General features: G+C 36.4%; 1 protein-coding gene across 1 annotated transcript in view; it reads right to left on the bottom strand.

Moving 5' to 3' along the window:
• Window positions 1-3494: 3494 nt before the first annotated feature.
• TBX20 (T-box transcription factor 20) overlaps window positions 3495-22363 on the bottom strand; it is a gene marked incomplete at both ends in the record, with an annotated part of 58632 nt that continues 39763 nt past the window's right edge. Inside the window, 3 exons of the mRNA XM_081345452.1 lie at window positions 3495-3835; window positions 9281-9393; window positions 20004-20080. Coding sequence (XP_081201578.1) covers window positions 3495-3835; window positions 9281-9393; window positions 20004-20080 — 531 coding nt within the window. The remainder of the gene's footprint in view (window positions 3836-9280; window positions 9394-20003; window positions 20081-22363) is intronic.

The following is a 22363-nucleotide window of genomic DNA, read 5'->3' as shown; positions in this document are numbered from 1 at the left end:
TTGATATTGAATTTTCTCTTTTTTCCCCTTTTCTCTTGTGGTACTATTTTAGTCTGATGTACAATAATTAAGGCAATAGGAATAAGATTTTCTTTTGTTCATATATTCCTCTGTAGGTCAATGGAAACTTTGCAGCAAGGAAGAACTAAGTGTTTATTTTAGAAAAAAAATCTTATATTGCAACTTTAAGATGTTAAAAAATAAGGAAAGGGAAGCTTTGCAAAGATTGTAAAGCAAGGAAAACAGAAATCAAAAGGGCACCTACTAGATAACGTAAGGGTTGGATGGACAATGCCTATTTAAGATTCAGAATGGGTCATTGCTGTATCAGGCGATTATTGGATCAACTACAAGATTTTTTTAAAAAAAGTAGAGAACATAACAGCCTAGCAGAAAATGGCTGCCTAGGTAAGTGATTAGATGCTGAAGAGGAAGGGGCATGCCAGGCACTGCACCCAGTTGAAGTTGGTTCTGCCATTAGAATGGAATGCAGTACTTCTGAAGAGTTTTAAGTCAAAATGCAAAACAGTAGTTTGAATCAAAGCTGGAAAATTTTGGTGCAGAATATATTTGTAAGAGGTTGGAAGTAGAAATGCTATCCATTCCTGCACTCAGAAAGCAATGATTTCCCATACTGGTGTTGACAAGTAATTATAAGAACAGCTTGTGAGAATTTCAATGTATTTTTATTCTTTGAAAGAAACTTCAGGGAGTTCATTGAATTGAATGAGTGCAGTATGGGTTAAAAAAAGAGAAGCTACTGTAAGATTAATCTGGTCTATACCAGTTAATCTATTCAGTTAGAAGTCTTGCTTCTAGATTTGTCTGCCCTGCTTTACAATCCCTTTGCACTGCTATAATTTTCTGATAGAAATTTAACAGTATGTAATGTTTTGAAAAGATTCAGGGTAAAATATGAAGTTATTTTATGTTCAGATTCCATTCCAGGAAGCCAATGTTTAAATTGCTTCAATCCAAGATTTTCCAAGAAATGTTTCTCAGCTAAGTATCATTTTATGTACTTATGTACAGTATTTATGTCGATGCACTTTAGCCATGCTGAGTTTGAACTAAAATAACTTTGAACTTTGTTGGGAATTTTTGTTTGTTTTAGGTTTGTCACTGAATAAGTATATTCAATGTCTGGAGCATTGATTGGGCATAATGCACTGGAGAAAAATTATGTACAAATATTTTAATTCTAAAAAGATTAATACATGCATACATGCTCTATTTTCACAAAAGTGCATGCTGCACTTGCACAACTTTCATTCACTGCACCAAACTGTCAGGAATAGCCAACACTCCAGAAGACAAACTCAGGATCCAAAGAGATCTTAACAAACTTGAACAATGGGCCCTATCCAACAAAATGAGTTTCAATGTGGAGAAAAGCAAAGTCCTACACTCAGGCAGGAAAAACCAAAGGCACAAATACAGATTGGATGAGAGCTGGCTTAAAAACAGTGACTGTGAGAGGGACCTTGGAGTCCTAGTGGACGATTATTTGACTATGTGCAGCAGCAACCAAAAAAGCTAATACAATCCTGGTTTGTATAAAGAGAGGCATAGAATCAAGATCACGCAAAGTACTAGTACCGCTTTACAAAGCCCTAGTAAGACCACATCTGGAATACTGCAGCCAATTCTGGTCACAATATCACAAAAAATATGTTGCAAATTTGGAAAAAATTCAGAGAAGAGCAACTAGGATGTCAAATGCCTGAAGGCTAAAACGTACAAAGAACGGCTGCGGGACTTGGGTTTGGCTAGTCTAAAGAAAAAAAGAAATAGGGGAGACCTGATAGCAGTGTTTCAGTATCTGAGGGGCTACCACAAGGCAGCAAGGGTCAGGTTGTTCACCAGAGCACCAGAGGGAAGGACAAGAAACAATGGTTGGAAACTGATCAAGGAGAGAAGCAACCTGGATCTAAGGAGAAAGTTCCTAACAGTGAGGACAATCAACAGCCTACCCCCAGAAATTGTGGGCGTCCCATCACTGGAGATCTTTAAGAAGAGACTGGACAATCACCTGTCTGAGATAGTGTAGGTTCTCCTGCTTATGCGGCAGGCTGGACTAGAAGACCTCCAAGGTCCCTTCCAGCTCTATTCTATTCTGTAGAAGGAATTCCAGTGATTTGTCGCCTCCATCTAATTAGGAATTGATATTTAAGGAATTAAAAAGAAGGGAGAGGATAATGCTGATTAACATTTCCTTCTGTTTCTTCTAGAGAGAACTGCAATGACTAAATATGCTCATTTCCCCACCCTCCTTAAATTACTACACCAATATTGCCTCTTTTGCCTTTGTTGAGAAGGAAATCTAGAAACAGCATAGCTATATGTCCATGGAGATTCTCAGTCATCCAGGTCATGGTTGTCCCAAAGGTGCTTTTTCAGGAGGCAACTGGACTTCCTTGTTTTTCTTTGAAGATGTTTTACTTCTCATCCAAGAAGCTTCTTCAGCTCTGATTGGATGGTGGGTAATGGAAAGATTTATACTCCTTGCAGACAGCAGGTCATTTCCATTCTTTTAGAGAGTTGTTAAAGCTACCTGGAGACTTACCTGTGTCTTCAGGGTTATCTGAGTGGCATAAATGGGTGTGGAATCTTCTTCGAACTGTTGAAAGGACTGTGTTGTAGCCTGGAGAGAGATGATGTCAGATCCCTCCCTCTCTTTTTGTTCAGTTTTGACATAAATGGCCTCTTTGAACCCTCTTTCAAACCAGCGGTCCTCTCTGTCCAAAATGTGGACTTTGCTATCTTCAAAAGAGTGGCCTTTGTCTTTTAAATGCAGATGGATTGCAAAATCCACATTTTGGACAGAGAGGACCACTGGTTTGAAAGAGGGATCAAAAAGTCCATTTATGTCAAAATTGAACAGCCCTGTCTCAACAAAGGAGGAGGGATACGACATCATTTATCTCCAGTCTACAACACAGTCCTTTCAACAGTTCCAAGAAGGCTCTATACTCATTTGCATTATTCAGGTGACAACACAGATAAACCTCCAGGTGGCTTCAATGGCTCTCTAAAAGAAAGCAAATGACCAGCTGTCTGCAAGGAGTATAAATCCTTCCATTCTCCACCATCCAGTCAGAGTTGAAGAAAGTTCTTGGATGAGAAATGAAATGTCTTCAAAAAACAAAACAAAACAGAGTCCAGTTACCTTGTGAAAAAGCATCTTTGGGACAGCAAAGCTTTATACTATTGCATTAACACAGGTTTTTATCTAGTGGCTCTGATGCACTTTCACATAATATGGCAATTAGTTGGAAACCTTGTTACATTCAGAATCCATTTGGCAACATTAGGTTTAGACTTCCCAACCACTCTGATTAGCACATTTTTCATGTAACTTTAATTCCTTCATCATGTCACACGCAGGCTGGTTTTCTCTTGAATTCTTACAATGTTTCTTCTCAGATCTTTGCAATACTGTATGTCCATCATTCTTATTGGCCTAATATTGCCTCTCTTTGGCTTGGGGTCAGTTATACAAAAGGTGTCATCACTGTAGAAGAATGGCGTAGTCCCTGAATTGCTGCATAAGGCCCTTGCTGAAAATAATGGTGGTATCTGGGCATATGAAAAGATGGGAATGTGGGGCCACTTCCTTGCATTGAGCTAGCAATGGCAGAAGGTGTCAAAGGCATTCCAAGACGGCTAAATGGAGGCAGTGATCCTTGAATTGGGTGAGGAATTGGAGTGGCTATTGAGGCACTGCTAGAACCAAGAGTAGTCAAGGACTGTGGATGTTGAAATCCAGGAAAACTGGAAGAGGATGAGACCCAGGAACTGAGGGACAAATTATCAGATGTGGTAAAAGCTGATCCTGCAAACAAGGAGAAGCAATATAAACCTTTAGGGGATTCAAAGAAGTTGTGTCATGTTTATAACACAGCTATCACAGCAACTCTAAGTAAACTTTGAGAGCAAAAGAAAAACATTGCCAGATGCCAGCATACAGCATTTTCCTGAAGTAGCAACTGCATATCAGGCAGTTCACAGAAGATAACTGCAGTATAAAAGCATAATGAATCACCCCAGGAGATTAATCCACAGGTCTATTCTTAACTATACAGAATCAAAGCCAGTGCAACTAATCTAGACAGCATTCATTTGAACAGGAACCAAAGAATCTGTTGGATGTTACCAATAGTCACATTTAAAAGCATTTGGAAGTATAAATTATCTGATTTGGGGGGGAAAGTGTCATTTGAGAATTCTAGGTACTATTGTGTCCTTGTGCATCCTTATATACAGTAACAGTACCCAAAGATTTATCTGCAACACATACATCCCAGAAGATTACAGTATGTGTAGAAAATGGAAAATATCAGACCCATGCTACTATATTAGAAGTTTTAACCATGAGCAATGCATATGGCATTTTAGAACCCATATTGCCCCAGGCAATTCTAGAGACATATAGGTCATTTTTCCCAGAATGTTTTCCAGCATAACAGAAAATAAGGCTTGATTATGCTGGGGAAATCAGGGTTATGAGCATATGGAAATCCAAATAGGAAAGCAAACAGACCTGTGGATAAGTTCAGACAAAGCGATCTATGTTTTCTCTGTATATAGAAATCGAATATATTTTCATAGATCTCCATCCTTTTCTGACAACCTCCAATGAAGCTAGCACATATTCTGGCTTTCTAATAACTATTTTGAACTTGCTTACCAGGCAAATATGTTCACTGACAATGTAATGGATTAACCAAAAAACAAATTAGAAGGAAGGAAGGAAGGAAGGAAGGAAAGAAGGAAGGAAGGAAGGAAGGAAGGAAGGAAGGGTTAAAAAAACAACACTCACAACTTATTGCTAACTTTAGTCAATATTAAGATGGGCGGTTAAAGTTATCAAGGGAAAAATCAGCTATTCTACAAGCTACTTCAGAAAAGTTAAGCACCTCAAACATTGTTGCTGATTCATAGTCGGAGAGAAATATGGGCAGAAATTTATTTAGTCATCCATGGAAATTTTTTAAGGAGAGAAACTATTAACCAGCTACATGATTCTCTGCAAAACCAGAGAGAACAGATTCTCCTAGAATAAGGAATCTTTCTGAATCTACCATTGGTCTGTTGATGGTAGAATGCAATAGATATAGTATTATAAAGCATAGATTCTGCAATTTTGTAAGTACAATCAGATGGGAAAATATCTTTATTGCTGAAGCTTATAGTCCACCTCCTGATAGAAAATTAAGGTTAAACCCTACTTTTTGGACAAAATTATAAATTTTAATTATTAAAAATAGTAATCTGTGTCTCTAGGTTGGGATAAGACCATTTGAACAGCTTCCTTTAAAATACATATTTAAGAATGTTAAATGTATAAAAATCAATGCCCAAGATTAATTAAACATAGTGCTTTCCAGACCACTGTAAGCTGTTTACAGAGTCAGCATATTGTCCCCAACAATCTGGATCCTCATTTTACCAACCGTTGAAGGATAGAAGGCTGAGTCAATCTTGAAACAGTCAGGATCAAACTCCTGGAGTGAGCAGTGAGTTAGCCTGCAGTGCTGCATTCTAACCATTACGCCACCACGGCTCTTAAATTCTCTTAACTGAACAAAGACAGTTAACTTATATGCTCCTTGCAATTTGGGGAAGCATAAGATGAAAAACCCCTTTATGGAGTACTGCCTTGTTGCAGCGAAGGAGCTTGTGTAACTCAACAAAGCTATGAGCTATGCCATGCAGGACCCCCCAGGATGGACAGGTCATAGCAGAGAGTTCTGACAAAATGTGATCCACTGGAAAAGGAAATGGCAACCCACTCCAATAACTTTGCCATGAAACCCCATGGACAGTACCAAAAGGCAAAAAGATATGATGCTGGAAGATGAACCCCTCAGGTCGGAAGGTGTCCAATATGCTACTAGGGAAGAGCAGAGGACTAGTACTAGTAGCACCACAAAGAATGAAGTGACTGGGCCAAAGCCAAAAGGACGCTCAGCTGTGGATGCATCTGGTGGTGAAAGGAAAGTCTGATGCTGTAAAGATTTACTCTCCATAGGAACCTGGAATATAAGATCCATGAATCAAGGCAAGCTGGACATGGTCAAACAAGAGATGACAAGACTGAACATAGACATCTTAGGAATCAGCAAACTAAGATGGACAAGAATGGGTGAATTTAATTCAGATGACCATCAGGTATACTACTGAGGGCAAGAATCCCTCAAAAGAAATGGAGTAGCCTTCATAGTCAATAAAAGAGTAGGAAAAGCAATACTGGGATACAATCCTCAAAATGACAGAATTATCTTACTTTGAATCTAAGGCAAACCATTCAATTAGTCCAAGTCTATGCCCCAACCACTGGTGCTGAAGAGGATGAAATTGACCGGTTCCATGAAGCCCTACAGCACCTTATAGAACTAACACCAAAAAATGATGTCCTTATCATCATGGGGGATTGGAATGCTAAACTACTAAGCCAAAAGATAACTGGAATAACAGGCAAGTTTGGCTTTGGAATACAAAATGAAGCAGGGTACAGGCTGACAGAATTTTGTCAAGAGAATACGATGGTCATAGCAAACACTCTTTTCCAACAATCCATAGACAACTCTACACATGGACATCACCAGATGGTCAACACAGAAATCAGATTGACTATGTGCTCTGCAGCCAAAAATGGAGAAGTTCTATACAGACAGTAAAAACAAGACCAGGAGCTGACTATGGCTCAGATCATGAGCTTCTTGTTGCAAAATTTAGGCTTAAATTGAAGAAAATAGGGGAAAGCACTAGGCCTCTCAGGTATGAACTAAATCATATCCCTGATGAATATACAGTAGAGGTGACAAATAGATTTAAGGAATTAGATCTGATAGACAGAGTGCCTGAAGAACTATGGACAGAGGTTTGCAACATTGTACAACAGGTAGCAACCAAAACCATCCCAAAGAAAAAGAAATGCAAGAATGCAAAATGGCTGTCTGAGGAAGCTTTGCAAATAGCTGAGGAAAGAAGGGGAGTGAAAGGCAAGGGAGAAAAGAAAGATACACCCAATTGAATGCAAAATTCCAGAGAATAGCTAAAAGAGATAAGAATGCCTTCTTAAATCAACAATGCAAATAAATAGAAGAAAACAATAGAATAGGGAGGACCAGAGATCTCTTCAAGAAAATTGGAGAGATGAAGGGAACGTTTCATGCAAAGGTGGACATGATAAAGGACCAAAATGGCAAGGACCTAACAGAGGCAGAAGAGATTAAGAAGAGGTGGCAAAACTACACAGAAGAACTATACAAGAATGAGCTTAACATCCCAGATAACCCGATTGGGTGGTCACTGACCCCGAGCCAGACATCCTAGAATGTGAAGTGAAATGGGCCTTAGGAAATCTGAGCAACAACAGTGGAGGTGACAGTATTCCAGCTGAGCTATTCAAAATCTTAAAAGACAATGCAGTAAAAGTGCTACACTCAATTTGCCAGCAAATTTGGAAAACTCAACAGTGGCCACAGGATTGGAAAAGGTCAGTTTCAAACTATCGCACCATTGCTTTCATTTCACATGCTAGTAAAGTTATGCTTAAAATCTACAAGCTAAACTTCAGCAGTATGTGGATCGAGAACTTCCAGAAGTACAGGCAGGATTTCGAAGAGGCAGAAGAACTAGAGATCAAATTGCCAACATACGCTGGATCATGGAGAAAGCTAGAGAGTTTCAGATAAACATCTAGTTCTGCTTCATTGACTATGCTAAAGCCTTTGATTGTGTGGATCACAACAAATTGTGGCAAGTTCTTAAAGAGATGGGAGTACCAGACCATCTTATTTGTCTTTTGAGAAACCTATACGCGTGTCAAGAAGCAACAGTGAGAACTGGACACAGAACCACTGATTGGTTCAACATTGGGAAAGGAGTCCAGCAAGGCTGTATACTGTTGCCCTGCCTATTTAACTTATATGCAGAGCACATCATGAGAAAGGCAGGGCTAGATGAATCAAAAGTTGGAATTAGGATCGCCGGGAGAAATATCATATATGCAGATGATACCACTCTAATGGCAGAAAGTGAAGAGGAACTAAAGAGCCTCTTGATGCGGGTGAAGAAAGAGAGTGCAAAAGTGGGCTCAAAAGTCAACATTAAGAAAACCAAGATCATGACATCTGGCCCCCTCAATTCCTGGCAAATAGATGGAGAAAAAATGGAGGTAGTGACAGATTTTATTTTCCTGGGCTCCAACATCACCACAGATGGGGACTGCAGCCATGAAATTAAAAGACGCTCCTGGGGAGGAAAGCTATGGCAAATCTAGACAGCATACTAAAAAGCAGAGACATCACCCTGTCAACAAAAGTGCGTATAGTCAAGGCTATGGTCTTCCCAGTTTCAATGTATGGCTGTGAAAGTTGGACCATAAGAAAGGCTGAGCACCGAAGAATTGAGGCCTTTGAACTATGGTGCTGGAGAAGACTCCTGCGAGTCCCTTGGACTGCAAGGCGATCAAACCAGTCAGGCCTAGAGGAGATCAACCCTGACTGCTCTTTAGAAGGCCAGATCCTGAAACTCAAATACTTTGGCCACCTAATGAGAAGGAAGGACTCACTGGAGAAGAGCCTAATGCTGGGAAAGATTGAGGGCAATAGAAGAAAGGGACGACAGAGAATGAGGTGGCTGGATGGAGTCACTGAAGCAGTAGGCGTGAGCCTAAATGGACTCCAGAAGATGGTAGAGGACAGAAAGGCCTGGAGGAACGTTGTCCATGGGGTTGCGATGGGTCGGACGTGACTTTGTAACTAACAACAACAAAGATGAAAAAGGAAATATGCTCCCTTGGACTTGTTGATATTTAAAACACATCACCTATTGATATTTGAAACACAACATTGATGTGTTTAGCTGCACATATCTATGAATCAATCTTTTTTTACTTTTGAGCAAACATAAATATGAAGTATTCATTTTATTAAAATTAAGATGCAGTAACAAGAACTTACAAAAGACCCTCTTCATCTTCTAAACTGTGTCATCTACCTATATGACTGAATGAATGTGTAATTGCCAATATGAGGCTTGCTATGCATTATTTGATAGCTTACAGGTATAATATTTGACTCTGTCTAAATAGTCTGCTATTGAATTGATATAAAAAGTAGATAGTGGTAGGACATGAATTCAAATAAATGACTAAGTGATATTACATTCAAAGAGATGCAACATTGCTGAAGCGGGGTGGAGGTGGGATATGCCTCTATTTTCCAAATGCAGTTTCTTTGAGGATTACTTCAGGCTTACTTCCTCTTACCTCGGCTTTGTGTTGTTTGGTTATCATCTCCCAGAATTTCATCTTCTCCTCCATAGGTTCTGATGGGGGATCGAGCATAGGAATGCTTTTGTATAAGACTCTCTACACTTTCTCTGTAAAAAAAAAACCCAGCATGCTAAGTATTATACCAACTAAAAATTTACCTTTGCACAATCAGTTACTGCTCAAATGGTCATGTTATTGGAATTCAACTGTGTACTGCATGTATGTAATTAACATGACATAAAATAAATAATGTTATTCCATATTCCTATTAAGGGCACTTTCAAAAATATCTTTCTGAATTTCCTACTTTGTAATTTCATATTACACCAACCTATACTAAAATGTTCATAATGACTGTTCTTCTGATGTAGGAAAACAATGCATTAAGTTTGTACATGTGATCAGTGTCTCAAACCAAAGATTATAGTTTGCTGAAGTTGTCTGTGCCTGCTACTTTCTTTTAACTATTTTAACTATTTTTAAAATATTAGTCATTGTGGTTGCAAAATAAAAATACTGTATAGTGCATTGTGGAACAAACAGCAGTCTTTTAGCTGGAACTAACAGTCTGTGGGAGTGGTACTGTGCTGAATTGGAAGAAGAACTAGCTTCCAAGGAATCTTTTCCATTCATGTTCTCCTAATGCTCAGCTATTACAATTTAATAGCTGTGGTAATGGCCATGAAACATAGTTAGAAATCTGAACTTCAAATTTAACTACTGCCATGAACTCACTAAACAGCCATTGGCAATTCTTCTTTGTCTCTGTCTCTATATGTCTCTCTCATTCTCTTTACCTCAGTCATTCTATCTGTTTAATACAGGATTATAATGATGACATACAGTATCCTCTGATTTATTATGTGAAGGTCTCTGAATACCTGACAGTTCTAGTACAACTGCAAAACATTGTTATTGCTTTGTTTCTCTGCTTTGTTAAGATGAGAACATCAACTATGCTGTTGGTTTATAAATTTTGCATTCATTATATTTTTTATATTGAGTATCCATTCATCAAAAAGCTTTTTTTAAAAAAAATGATTATTTTTAAAAAGTCTTTATTAAAATGTGTTGATGCTTTATTTAAACTAAATGTGTATATCAGTGATTGCATGATCTGTTTAGATGCCATATGCTAAATAAAAATAGAGAAATCTAATAGCTCAGAAAACAGCATCATAAGAATCAATAACTTGATGTTCTAGGTTATGCATTAATATCACATTAACACGTGATATCAAATCTTCCTGAAAGAGCTACAGGTACTGGGTGAAATAAATCCAGACAACTACTAGACGACAGCAAGAAATACAATATGAAGATTTACATCATCAAGTACTTTGAAAAGTTCACATCTAAAGTTTCATCAGGGAATGGCAGCAAAATATTAGTTATCTCAGACATTATTAGTATTAATTTATGGAGAGAAATAGTAAAGGGATTTTAGTGTTTAATTACTTAATTTATAAAACACATTTCTAGGGCCAACTGACTCCAAAATAAATATGAGTGGCCTACAGTGGGACATAAATGCATCTAAAAAGACTAGAGGAAATTAGTGGGAACAACAAAAAACATCTTTTCCATACTATGTCTAATCTAAAAGCTCCAGCAATTATCCTGGCCCAGCACCTGGGAAGAGCACCAGATTTTTAAGGCTCATTTATGGCAAGGTTAGAACAGTTCAAATCTCCACAGAGATAATGTTCTAGAGTGCTGCAGTAGAGAAGAAACACTTCCAAGGCCTCAGTAGATGACATGTTCAATTGAGATCCACAGTATAGCAATTTTGTCAGATTGTGCAGGCTGGACAAAAACCAATGGAGATGGACAATTGCAGGTACAACTAGACTATATGCCCCCCAGGTCTTTATAAGTAATAATCAGCACTTTGAATTGGAAACCTCATGATGATCACAGCAGCTTATAGAGAAGAGAGGTATTACATAACAAGCATAAGGAGACCTGCTCATAATTACATGTGCCACAGTTTTGTCCTTGGTGCCTATTGGTTTATTGGACTTAGACAACTGCAAACTGAACTGGACCTAAAAGCATTGCATTTTGCTTTGTCTCAGATACAAAAACTGTCATAATTTAGTTTTAACTAAGTACTGATGAACACAAATACCACATAATATTGCAGCCTTGTGGCCTAAGGCAGGCCATAAGATGCATATTTATTTAAGAGTAAGAACTACTGTGTGAGGAAGAACCTGCTTCAGATAAATATGGGACAGTTAACTTCTGAATAAATATGCATAAAGAAGCCCTATTTGTATATCAATCATGAGGTGAGTTTTTGCTGAACTGCAGTGCCTTTCATCTTCACATTTGCAGACTGCTGAGATTTCAGGTGCAGCAGCAGCTGAAAGATCACATATTTCTGTCCATTTTGAATTAGATTGAAATGGTGCTTCCTCTTATTTGGCACTACATTTTATTAAAACCTGATTATTTTCTGTAGCATTTTTAATTTTAAAAAATCAGATACCATCTTAGAAGAGAGACGTTTTTATGACAAACATTTATGCCTAAGCTACAAAACCTAACAAGTTGAAATTATATAGAGATAGATAGATAGATAGATAGATAGATAGATAGATAGATAGATAGATAGATAGATAGATAGATATAGATAAATGGATGGATAAATAGATACACTTCCTGCAATGTTAAGCTCTCATGAATTTAAATATTCTTTTGACTTAAGGTAAGTACAGTATTATGTACTGCTTAAGGTGGCTTTTTTGTTCGCCGTATAATTCATATTATCAAACAAGCTCTAATGGGCAAAAGTATTCCTGAAACTATTAATAACTGAGAGTGAAGGAAATGAATCCAACAGGATAATGAATTAAGACCAGGTGGAAAATGGTAGTTATAATGACAACTTTTAAGAAGCAGGAATTATTTACTGAGTTGATCTTTTTATGAACAAAACTATTTTAGCTAGCAAGATTCCCCAAAGACAATCTGAGCTGATGCACAATGGTCTATTTGTGCCATCCTAGATAATCCAGTTAACCAATGCTATTTAAATCTGGTGTTCAGCAGATATCTTCATTGCTCATGCCCATTGATGTCAGTATGGCACAAAAAAATAGTGCATTTAGTGTGGTGTTCAGCATAAAAAAGGGGTACAATATATAATTACAATGAACCCCCCCTCCTCTGTTCCTAACTAAAGCACAGAATTGTTTTGTCCTTGTAATATTGCTAATATTTTATATGCAGTCTCTGTAGAACAAATGTGAGTAAAGAATGGACAGAGAATCTTATCGAAGTAATTTACTTGCAGGGACTGGAAATGAACACAAAGGCAATGGCAATTGCTACTCAGAGGATACTATAATTGAATTATTGCCTTTTTAAGTGATTAAAGACTAGCTATTTTGGAGTTATCTCCAGAAGATCTTATTGTAGAAAGAAAAAGAGAAAAACTGCATTGGTTACATCATGGATATGAATTATTGTTTCTATTGTTTCTAGTAAAACGAGACAAGCAAAAGGAACAAGAGAAGAAGCAGCTTTAGAAAATGAATTATTAAACTTATGTTGGCCAAAGAATTTAGAGTTCATCAATTTTAGCACTTTAGTCCTTACATCAGGTACATTGGCTGCTTTCATGCAACAGAGTTATTACCTTTTATTATTATTATTACGACATAGTTATTACCTTTTCCACCAACTAAGCAACTGAACTAGATTCACATCCTCTTCCAACCCATGAAGTACTAAACAAAGGTTAATACTAACCAAGCATATTGAGCAACTGTTACTGCTAAGACTTTGCATAACCTGGTTACACATGTCATGTGAACATTACGCCTGTCACTAGGTCAAATATCCAGCTATTGAATCATACCAAATATCTTCTCAGCAATTTACAACCCACCTCCTTGAGTAAGGTGGCCTGAGCAATGAATATGCTTTGGAATAATGGGATTAAAAACATGAATTTACATGCATAATGAATTAATACACATTATATATTTGTAGAAATATACACACTTTGTTTTAATTATACTATTTAAATAATATATTTAAATTCAGTACCTCAGTACTCAATTTTAATATCAATTATTTGCAAATGGGAACCAAATCCCTCCAATTTCTATAGTCTCCTCCAAATATTTAATCATGAAATCATCATTGATCCGCCATCAGTTTTCATGAAACAAGGACTATACAGGACTTGAATTACACGATCCTGCTGTAACAGGTAGCTACTACACTGGTATCTTTTATAAATAAATATATAAATATAAATTGCCAACATGTAAATATATTTGCTGTTATAATTCTATGTCCTAAAAATATGTCAACGGCACATTCTTTAATCTCAGAAAATCATTAAGCTTGTTTATAATCAGAATCCCGTGCCTTTAACATTTAATTCCATTTTTATCAAAAGATACATTATGGCAATACCACCAATTTAAAGCAATACTTTAAAGCAATAGACCTTTCCTCCACTGACTGATAGACTTTGTAGTTTTTACTGCACGATTCTGTATATCTTCTGCAATATAGTATACACAGAGTTCCAGCACACAGACTATGCCATGGTTGCTCCACAGTGGACACACACAGTGAGATGTTTCCCCTTGTTGAGATTTATGCCCAAAGAAAATCAGTTCAGAGGAATGATCCTTTTCTTCATTTCATTTCCAGCTCCCCCCCCCCCACTTTGTTTTGATATAAGCTTCATGGCCAGATTAGAAAGCGGTGAGCAATTTTTAAAGCTGCTCTGAGCTTTCCATGTTTCATTGCAACAAAAAAATTAATTCAAACTTAGTTTTATAATCACAGATATGGATATGGAAAATGGGAAATACACCTTTGTTTCAGATTAACAATAATGAAGTGACAAAAGATAATTTTGCCAAGGCTGGGGAACAATCTTTATTCTGGAAATCATAAATTGGTGAGTTATACTGTTCTATTCCTGGCCTAATGGACCTCTTTAATTCATTTCTGACTATCAATGTAAGAGAGATAAATATAGAAAATTATTATACTGACCAAATGTCCCAAAGGTGCTTTTCAAAAGTCATCTGGACTTTCTTTGTTTTTTCCTTGAAAACATTTTGGTTCTCATCCAAGAAGCTTCTTCAATCCTGACTTCAAAGATACTTTTGAAAAGCATCTTTGGGACAACCAGGTCCTGGATGGTTGAGAATTTCCACAGACATACTTACCAAATGTTTTTCTACCTGCTATGTATATTGTCACACTAATTTGGATGTTTTGAACATAATTCTCCAACTTGGAAGAACTATGTCTCTATAGTTTATATATCTATAAGTGCTTCCATTTGGTAAACTGTATTTATCTGAAAGATGTGTTAAAGGCATATCAATTCAATCTAATTTTTAATGTATCTATGATTATGGGGATAAATAATTTGAATTCCTATCCCTATACAGGAGTAAAACCAGGCCATCCTATAAGGTCCTTTATCATTTATTCTGACTATGGAACTTTGGGTGCAGATCATGGACTCAATGAAAGAACAAGGAGGGGCAGGTTCTTGATTCAAGTTAAAGAAACTTGCTTGAATTTGTATTGTGAATAATATGCTTATCTACTATCAAATCCATTGAAAGAATCCTGAAAATATTAATTATTGGAATTTGGTGAGATAGCAATATTAAAGTATATTTTGCTAAATCTGGATTTGTGATTTATAAGCTCCCCTTCAAAATCAGCAGTTCTTCAAAGCACCATGAATATTCATCTTTAGATATTCCAATAGCAAACAATTACACAAGTCTATTTCAGACAAATCGATTCTTCTGTGGTTTGGTTTGCAATTCTTAAAAATATAGCTTGATGGGGGAAAATTAGATCTAATTCAAAAAAGGTAACTATGATAAAAATTGTATTACTTTTCTATGTGTTATTCTATTGAATAGGTGAAAAACAACTCTTTAGAAGGCAAAGAAAAATGGAAAAAATTCTACTTCAGAAAGTTTATTTATTCCCATATGTTGATAGGGTATAGAGGATTCCAAACCTGAAGTTTTTTCATGAAACATATCTGTTATAATGTTTTAATTTAATTAAATAAAGAAGAAATACTGTATATATGGATGCAAATAGAGAATTATAAATAATTAATTTGAATATATTATTTTTACTGAGAATGGAATATACAATGTTACAGAATATTAAAAAAAATAGAAATAATAAAAATGTTTCTCAACCTTTGATTCTCTTTTCTTTGCTTGTTGTTATTTGCCACTGTGAGTTTGGGATCAAATTAATAAATTAAATAATTTCTTTAAAGAACATAAAATTTGCAATCATTATCATAAATCCTAAGTACTCTTTAAGCATTCTTATGAAGTAATTCTGCCAAAAACCCCAATGAGACAAGCACCACCTGCTTTGCCTAGCATTTGCTAGGCAAAATGCTACCTAGCACTGAACAGAAATCAGTGTTTTATCCAACTTTACAGGTAAAACCAAAAATCTGTTTTGTATATTGTGAGCAGATCCTCTCTATGGGAGCTTATCTTAATCTGTTAAATATACTGTATTCACTAATAAAGAGGAAGGTTTCTGGAGATATTGATGAGTACTTTCTTTCTTTTCATCATTATTTGAAGTAGTCCATAATTAAGCCCTGATATTGACAATATGTTTCAAAAATTCCAAAGTGGAGCCTTACTTTAAATTAAGGTCTGACTGAGACTGTAAATTTGAAATGACACAGTTGAAATTGTTAGAGTCATGTATTTATAAAACCATATTCAATTAAGCTAGAAAAGTGCAATGTCTGTCATCATGTCATAAAAAGATGTGTTTTTCTCTCAGATTTGTTGTATGGAAACCCAGCCTATATTGCTGCAGATGGAAGCTGTTTTCAATCAGTTACAAGGAGCAATCCAATTACTAGATGGTTTAGTGCAGTAACTGACTCCAGCCTAATTTAATTTCTTTGGGTCTCTAAAGATCAATTGATCTGATTTGCTTCCCTCCCTAAAGGCTAGTTGGGGGGGGGGGGGAGAAGCAGACTTAAATATCTGGAAATTAAATATGAAGCTTTGTCCCACATTCACACTATTTAGGTCAACCCAAAGTCTCACTGCTTATGATTAATAAGAGTTCTGCAGGATGTTTTGCATAGCAAAGAAAACAAGCTAATGTTCCAAACAATTGATAACAAAGAGTTTTTGCCTTAGGAAACTTATTCATAAGATTGATTTTTCTGATTACAGGGGCAACTTAAACATCTAGTTTCCAAGGTGGGGAGTCAATCTGCTAACAATCTTTGCTAAGTCATTTAAGTGAAATTGATAATATTGCTTGTTTGTAAATGTAGCATTGGAGACCTTATTAACTCTGCAGATTGTCCTCAAGGGCCATCATTCAAGGAATGTATTGAAGTTGTAATCCATTGCTTTTACTGCATATAATATATGCACAGAAAAGATCTTTCCTACTGTGTCCTATGTCAAGTTTCCCACGGATGAGCTCTTCAAAGAACTCTGAGGCATTGTTTACCTTAAAAGTCTTTTATTAGAGCCCTATAACATCGGCAATGCTTGTGAGAAGCTGGAATCTGAATTCCACTCCCCTTAGTACAATAATATTAAACACAATTCTCTTCTTTTCGTTGCTGTCATTAATCACATTCTCCAATTAGTTTGAAGGGTTAGTTCTCCATCCTTAGTGTAACCCCCCCAGTTCTTACTTATTGTCTCTTGTTACATTCAACCTTGAAACTATTCCGCTACTATTGTTTATGTCTAACTAATTTCTCATCCCCCTCCCTTCTCCAACTAACTTTAACTCTAAAAGTGATACACAAGTAGAAATATGAAATAGGTGCTTCTTCATTTTTTGTCAAAGCAAGAACATCCGATGTTAGCAGCATTGACATCCTATTTGTTAGATTTATGGATTGTTTTTCAGTAAGATCTATTTTAGCTGAATTTTAAAATTAAGTATGATAAATTCCACTCATCACAGGGAGATTGAAGTATTAAATAATCAATACATGGGTGTTTTGAAGCCAATAGCTTTTTTTTAATTTATAGCTTTAGCTTATAGAAACATTTAATATTTTCAGGGAAAAGTTTTTATAAGATTTCTTCCTTTTACATATCTACTGTACATGTATTAATGGTAAGCAGTATTTTAAATTCCGTGACGTAGTCTTGGACCGTAAATAAATAAATTAAATAATCTATGTTAGATTTATTTCAGAGTAATTATTGGGAATTTATTTGTAGTCTGCATTTAAAAACAATTTCTATGATATTGCCTCTAAAATTATATACTCATTGAAGATTTTGGGAAAAATAGCAGAGGCTTCTAGCTAGTTGCTTATCTTCATTAGAAGCTGAAGGACGTAGGTGAAAGCAATTCTATTTATGTAGTCACTGAAATAAAGATCTTGACTGGTCTATTTCTGTAAAGCAGAAACAATTGTTTGAAACAATCTGAAACTACTATTCAACGATCCAAAAATATGGTTCAAAAAAAGATTATATTTTAAGTATATTATAGATTTTAAAGAATGCTCATATAAGATTTTGTGATAACTTTGGCTGCAACTGAAAACATTACCTTATAAGATTTGGTTTTGTTCTACTATTGTCATGTTTAAAATCTACACAATAAAAGGAACAATCACTGCTTCTTAGCTAATTCCTAGATTCAAATAAGATATCAAGAAAATATGAACTTTTTATGAATGTGCATGATGCAGAAGGATTCAACAATATTTAAGAAAAGTATCTAAGCTCAGATTCAAAACTGTTGCATGAATTCACCCCTTTTATTTTTAATGAAAGCTATTATGTTACTTCTCCTCAAAATAGCTTCTGGAACTGTGTTAAATTTAAATTTAGTATTAAATTTAGAAGTGACTGCCTGTGAAAGATTGGGACTGAAAGGCAGAAGCGGAAGCAGTATGCTCCGTCCCATAGTTGGGTAGACCAGGTTTCTCTGATAGACCGGTTTCACTGAAAAACACAGCTTCTGGAAGTTCAGTAGCTCAATGTTTTGGGGTAGGTGCTATGCATATAAAACATCTTCTTTCAATGCCTCTAGTTTGTTATCCAAAACAGTTTTTACATGAGTACAACACATGAGTGGAAAACTGGAAGCCTCTTGCAGCTTTTGAAGTGGCTAGAACAGTGATGGCGAACCTTTTAGAGACCAAGTGCCCATTGGGTGGGCGTGGCCCATTGGGTGGGCATGGCTGCAGTGGTAATGGCAGAGTGGGTGGGACTAAAAAGTTCAATCAATCAATTCCAACTTTGCGAGATCTTTTTTTTCCCCACAAGAAGTTGAAATTGATTGATTGATTGAACTTTTTTTTGCACACAGTGTTGGAGGCCTAAAGCGAAAAGGTTTTATAAAACCCAGCTGAAGGCCTAGAACTGGGGCGATGGCGTGCATGCCCACAGAGAGGGCTCTGCGTGCCACCTGTGGCACGCATGCCATAGGTTCACCACCACAGGGCTAGAAGATATAAAATAGCAAACTGATTTAATGACTTCTTACTTCAGTCAGGAAAACTGTTTTCTCAATGACATCAAACACTTTATTTATTTATTTAATTTATTTATTTAAATTTATATGCCACCCTTCTCCCTGAGGACTCAGGGTGGCTCACAACAATAAAAATTAAAAAAAACATAAGAAACTTTTTTTTAAAAAAAATATACAATAATTACGTGACAATTTAAAAACCCGATAAAACCTAATTAAAAAACCGTAGTCAGTCCAGACCCGCTTGTTGGAACAACCAAGTCTTCAGGTCATGGAGAAAGGACCAAAGGTCAGGAGTCATCCACAACTCCGGGGGTAATTCGTTCCAGAGGGTCGGCGTGCCCACAGAGAAGGCTCTCCCCCTGGGGGTCACCAGCCAGCATTGTCTGGCTGATGGTACCCTGAGGAGGCCGACTCTGTGGGAGCAAACTGGGTGATGGGATGTTGACAATGGCAGCAGGTGATCTCGCAAGTACCCCAGGCCTAAGCCATGCAGGGCTTTAAAGGTTATTACCAGCACCTTGAATCGCACCCGGAGGGCAACCGGAAGCCAATGCAGCTCGCGCAGGAGTGGTGTAACATGGGAGTACCGAGATACTTTGCACCAGTTGAAGCCTCCGGGTGCTCTTCAAGGGCAGTCCCATGTAAAGAGCATTGCAGTAGTCCAGGCAAGAGGTGACGAGGGCATGAGTAACCATGCATAGGGCATCTTGGTCCAAAAAGGGGCGCAACTGGCACACTAGGTGAACCTGTGCGAAGGCCCGCCCGGTCACGGCCGTTAAATGATCTTCCAAATTAAGCTGTGAATCCAGGAGGACTTTGTTGAATCAAAGCCAAGCAATCTTTCATAGTACCACTAATCGGCAATCATATCATTTAAAATATGTGATTAGCTTTTATTATCACATATATTATCTTTTATTCACACATACAGATAAACACATTAAGTAAAAACAGTCAAGATGCATCAGTGAACACATTCTTTTTATATAACCACAGAGGACCCCATTACAGAGAACACATACTGTCTATGCTGCTTAGAAGCAACTTTTTATCACAATTTGCATGATATGTTACTTCTTTGAAAATGTTCCCTGAGAAAACCTGGAAGATTTATATTTACAGCCAAGGCCAGAAATGATACATGGGGACAAGTTAGCATTCCCTTTAGAATCTATCCATATATACAACAGATCCTCGTTACCTCTCAATATCTGTGAGTCTGGAAGAATCCCTGAATCCTTTAGCAAAAGGGTTGCTGTCAATTTTCAGCTTGGTTATCTAAAAACAGAAAGAGATGAGAAAGTCTTACAGCATATAGCAATGTTACTTAAACAAACCCATCTCTGGTTGAATTGTGGCATATTTCATCTCAGAAACTGATTAACAAATTATGTCTTTGTGCTGGAATTGTAAGGAAACTTGCTCATTTGATTCACCATCCTGTAGCTAGTTGCTAATTAGAGATACAGTACAGATAGTCCTCCTTACAACCACAATTGAGCCCAGAATTTATGTTGCTAATTGAAAAATTTGTTTAGTGACTTTTGGCCTTACAACTTTTCTTGCCTCATTTGCAGTGAATCACCGCAGTTGTTAAATTAGTAACATGGTTTTTTAAGTGAGCACATTGACTTTGCTTGCCAGAAGCACATTGACAAAGGCTTCCCCGTTGATTTTGCTTGTCAGAAGGTTGCAAAAGATGGCCAGATGACCCTCAGGCTATTACAACCATCATAAATATTGTCAAGCATCTGAATGTAAATCACGTGACCCTGGGGCCATGCAGCAACATCATAAGTGTGAAAAGTGGTTATAAATCACTTTTTTCAGTGCTGTGCTAACTTCAGACGGTCACTAAATGAACTGTTGTAAGTCAAGGATTACCTGTACATTCTTATTTAACCTTGTATAGAGTTAACCCCTTGTAACAATTAATCATCCTGATTAAAGCAATCTGTATTTCAGTAAATCTAAATCATTCAGGAAAACAATGCAAACTGCTTTGTTCTTTAAGCCTTTGGAAAATAGCAGGCTGTTGCCTTTATAGCACAGGTGTCAAACTCACCATGTCACATTACGTGTTGTGATGTATCACGATTCTTTTTGCATTGTCAGCAATGGGGTGGGCAAGGCTTCAGTATGATGAAACTGGCCTGCAGGCTGGTAGTTTGACACCCTTGCTTTATAGGGATGATGATTGGAAATTCATTATTTTCTGCTGACTCTTTTCTTTTGATTTTACTGGTTTTTGCAGGAATCAGGGTTTCATTGTTTTGTAATTTTGTTCTGTTTTATAAGATTTTATGATTCTTAACCACCTGGAATCTTATGGAATAGGGCAATATTTGGAATATACAGTAAATGCAATTTTAAAGCACATTTTGAAACAAATATTACAGATGCATTCCAAATATAAGGAAATGTAGAGGCTGTGCATAATTTGACAATTAACTGAAAGATGTGCTCTGGATCTTCCATGAGTGCAACTCCTCACTGTTGTTATTAAAACTCTTAATACAATTCCTAAAACACTGTGTTATCTCTGCACATATTTGAAGTATTTTTTTAAAATTATTTTTAAAACATGTACTAGCATTATGAAAAGTATTTTAGTGAAATGTTACATGTGTTTAAACTATCCAAAATACTTTTGCTCAAAGCAAACCTAAAAGGCAGCTTTTGTTTAGGAAAAACATTCAAGCTAGTTTACAGGAACCTAGAAGTTTCATCAAATTTCAGTAAGGAATTGTGAAAAAGCTTAGTATATTTTTGCACCACTATAAATCAGTGTAATATAACTGAAACTCAGAGCAGTTATTCACTACCAGAATGTACCACAAAACAGATCAGGTTAATTGAACCAACCAACTGTTCTCTTCCACATAGAGAATGTCAGCAAAGCAGTGGATTGAGATATCTTATTAAACAAAAACAAAATGGAATTGCCTGGAATATAATGCACTTTAAGGCCACTATACAGAGAAGTAATTTCTCGGCTCCTTGGAGGTAAAGAGGTAATTTTCCTAACATAGTATTTAGCCATATAAATGCAAATAATTGGTCAAGCTGTGTGTTCGAAAAACCAACCAGAGGTGGGGATAATATGATAAATGGTTTTGTATTATCAGTACTTAGTTATTTATTAGTTAGTTATTCATTATTTGACAACTGCTATACAAATTAAGAAATTTCTATAAAAGAGATGCTAAAGCTATTGTTGAATAAGAAATTCCTATTCACTTACTGTGGAAAATTAACAGTTTTAACTTATAGTAAAATTCAGTTTGCCTTTAGAAAAGGAAGCAGTTTGGTTAATGCTGTTAGATAATATACAGATATTTTTATGAAGCCACACTTAAAAGGGAAAGGGGAAAAATCAGTTTGTATATGATTGAAGAAAGCATTTTCAAGAAAGCTTGTCAAAATGAAAGTTGACCTACAATTCAACTCTCTTGCAGTGGCTTGACTGTTTAAACAAATGTCTGACCTTTAAATCTTAAATGTGAGATAGTTTGTTGAAAGTGTAATGTATTTAGCTCTTATCTAATAACCTGAAGAAAT

The sequence above is a fragment of the Vipera berus genome (assembly GCF_964194415.1).
Source record: "Vipera berus genome assembly, chromosome: Z".
NCBI lineage: Eukaryota > Metazoa > Chordata > Lepidosauria > Squamata > Viperidae > Vipera > Vipera berus.
This window is presented reverse-complemented; position numbering and strand designations above follow the sequence as displayed.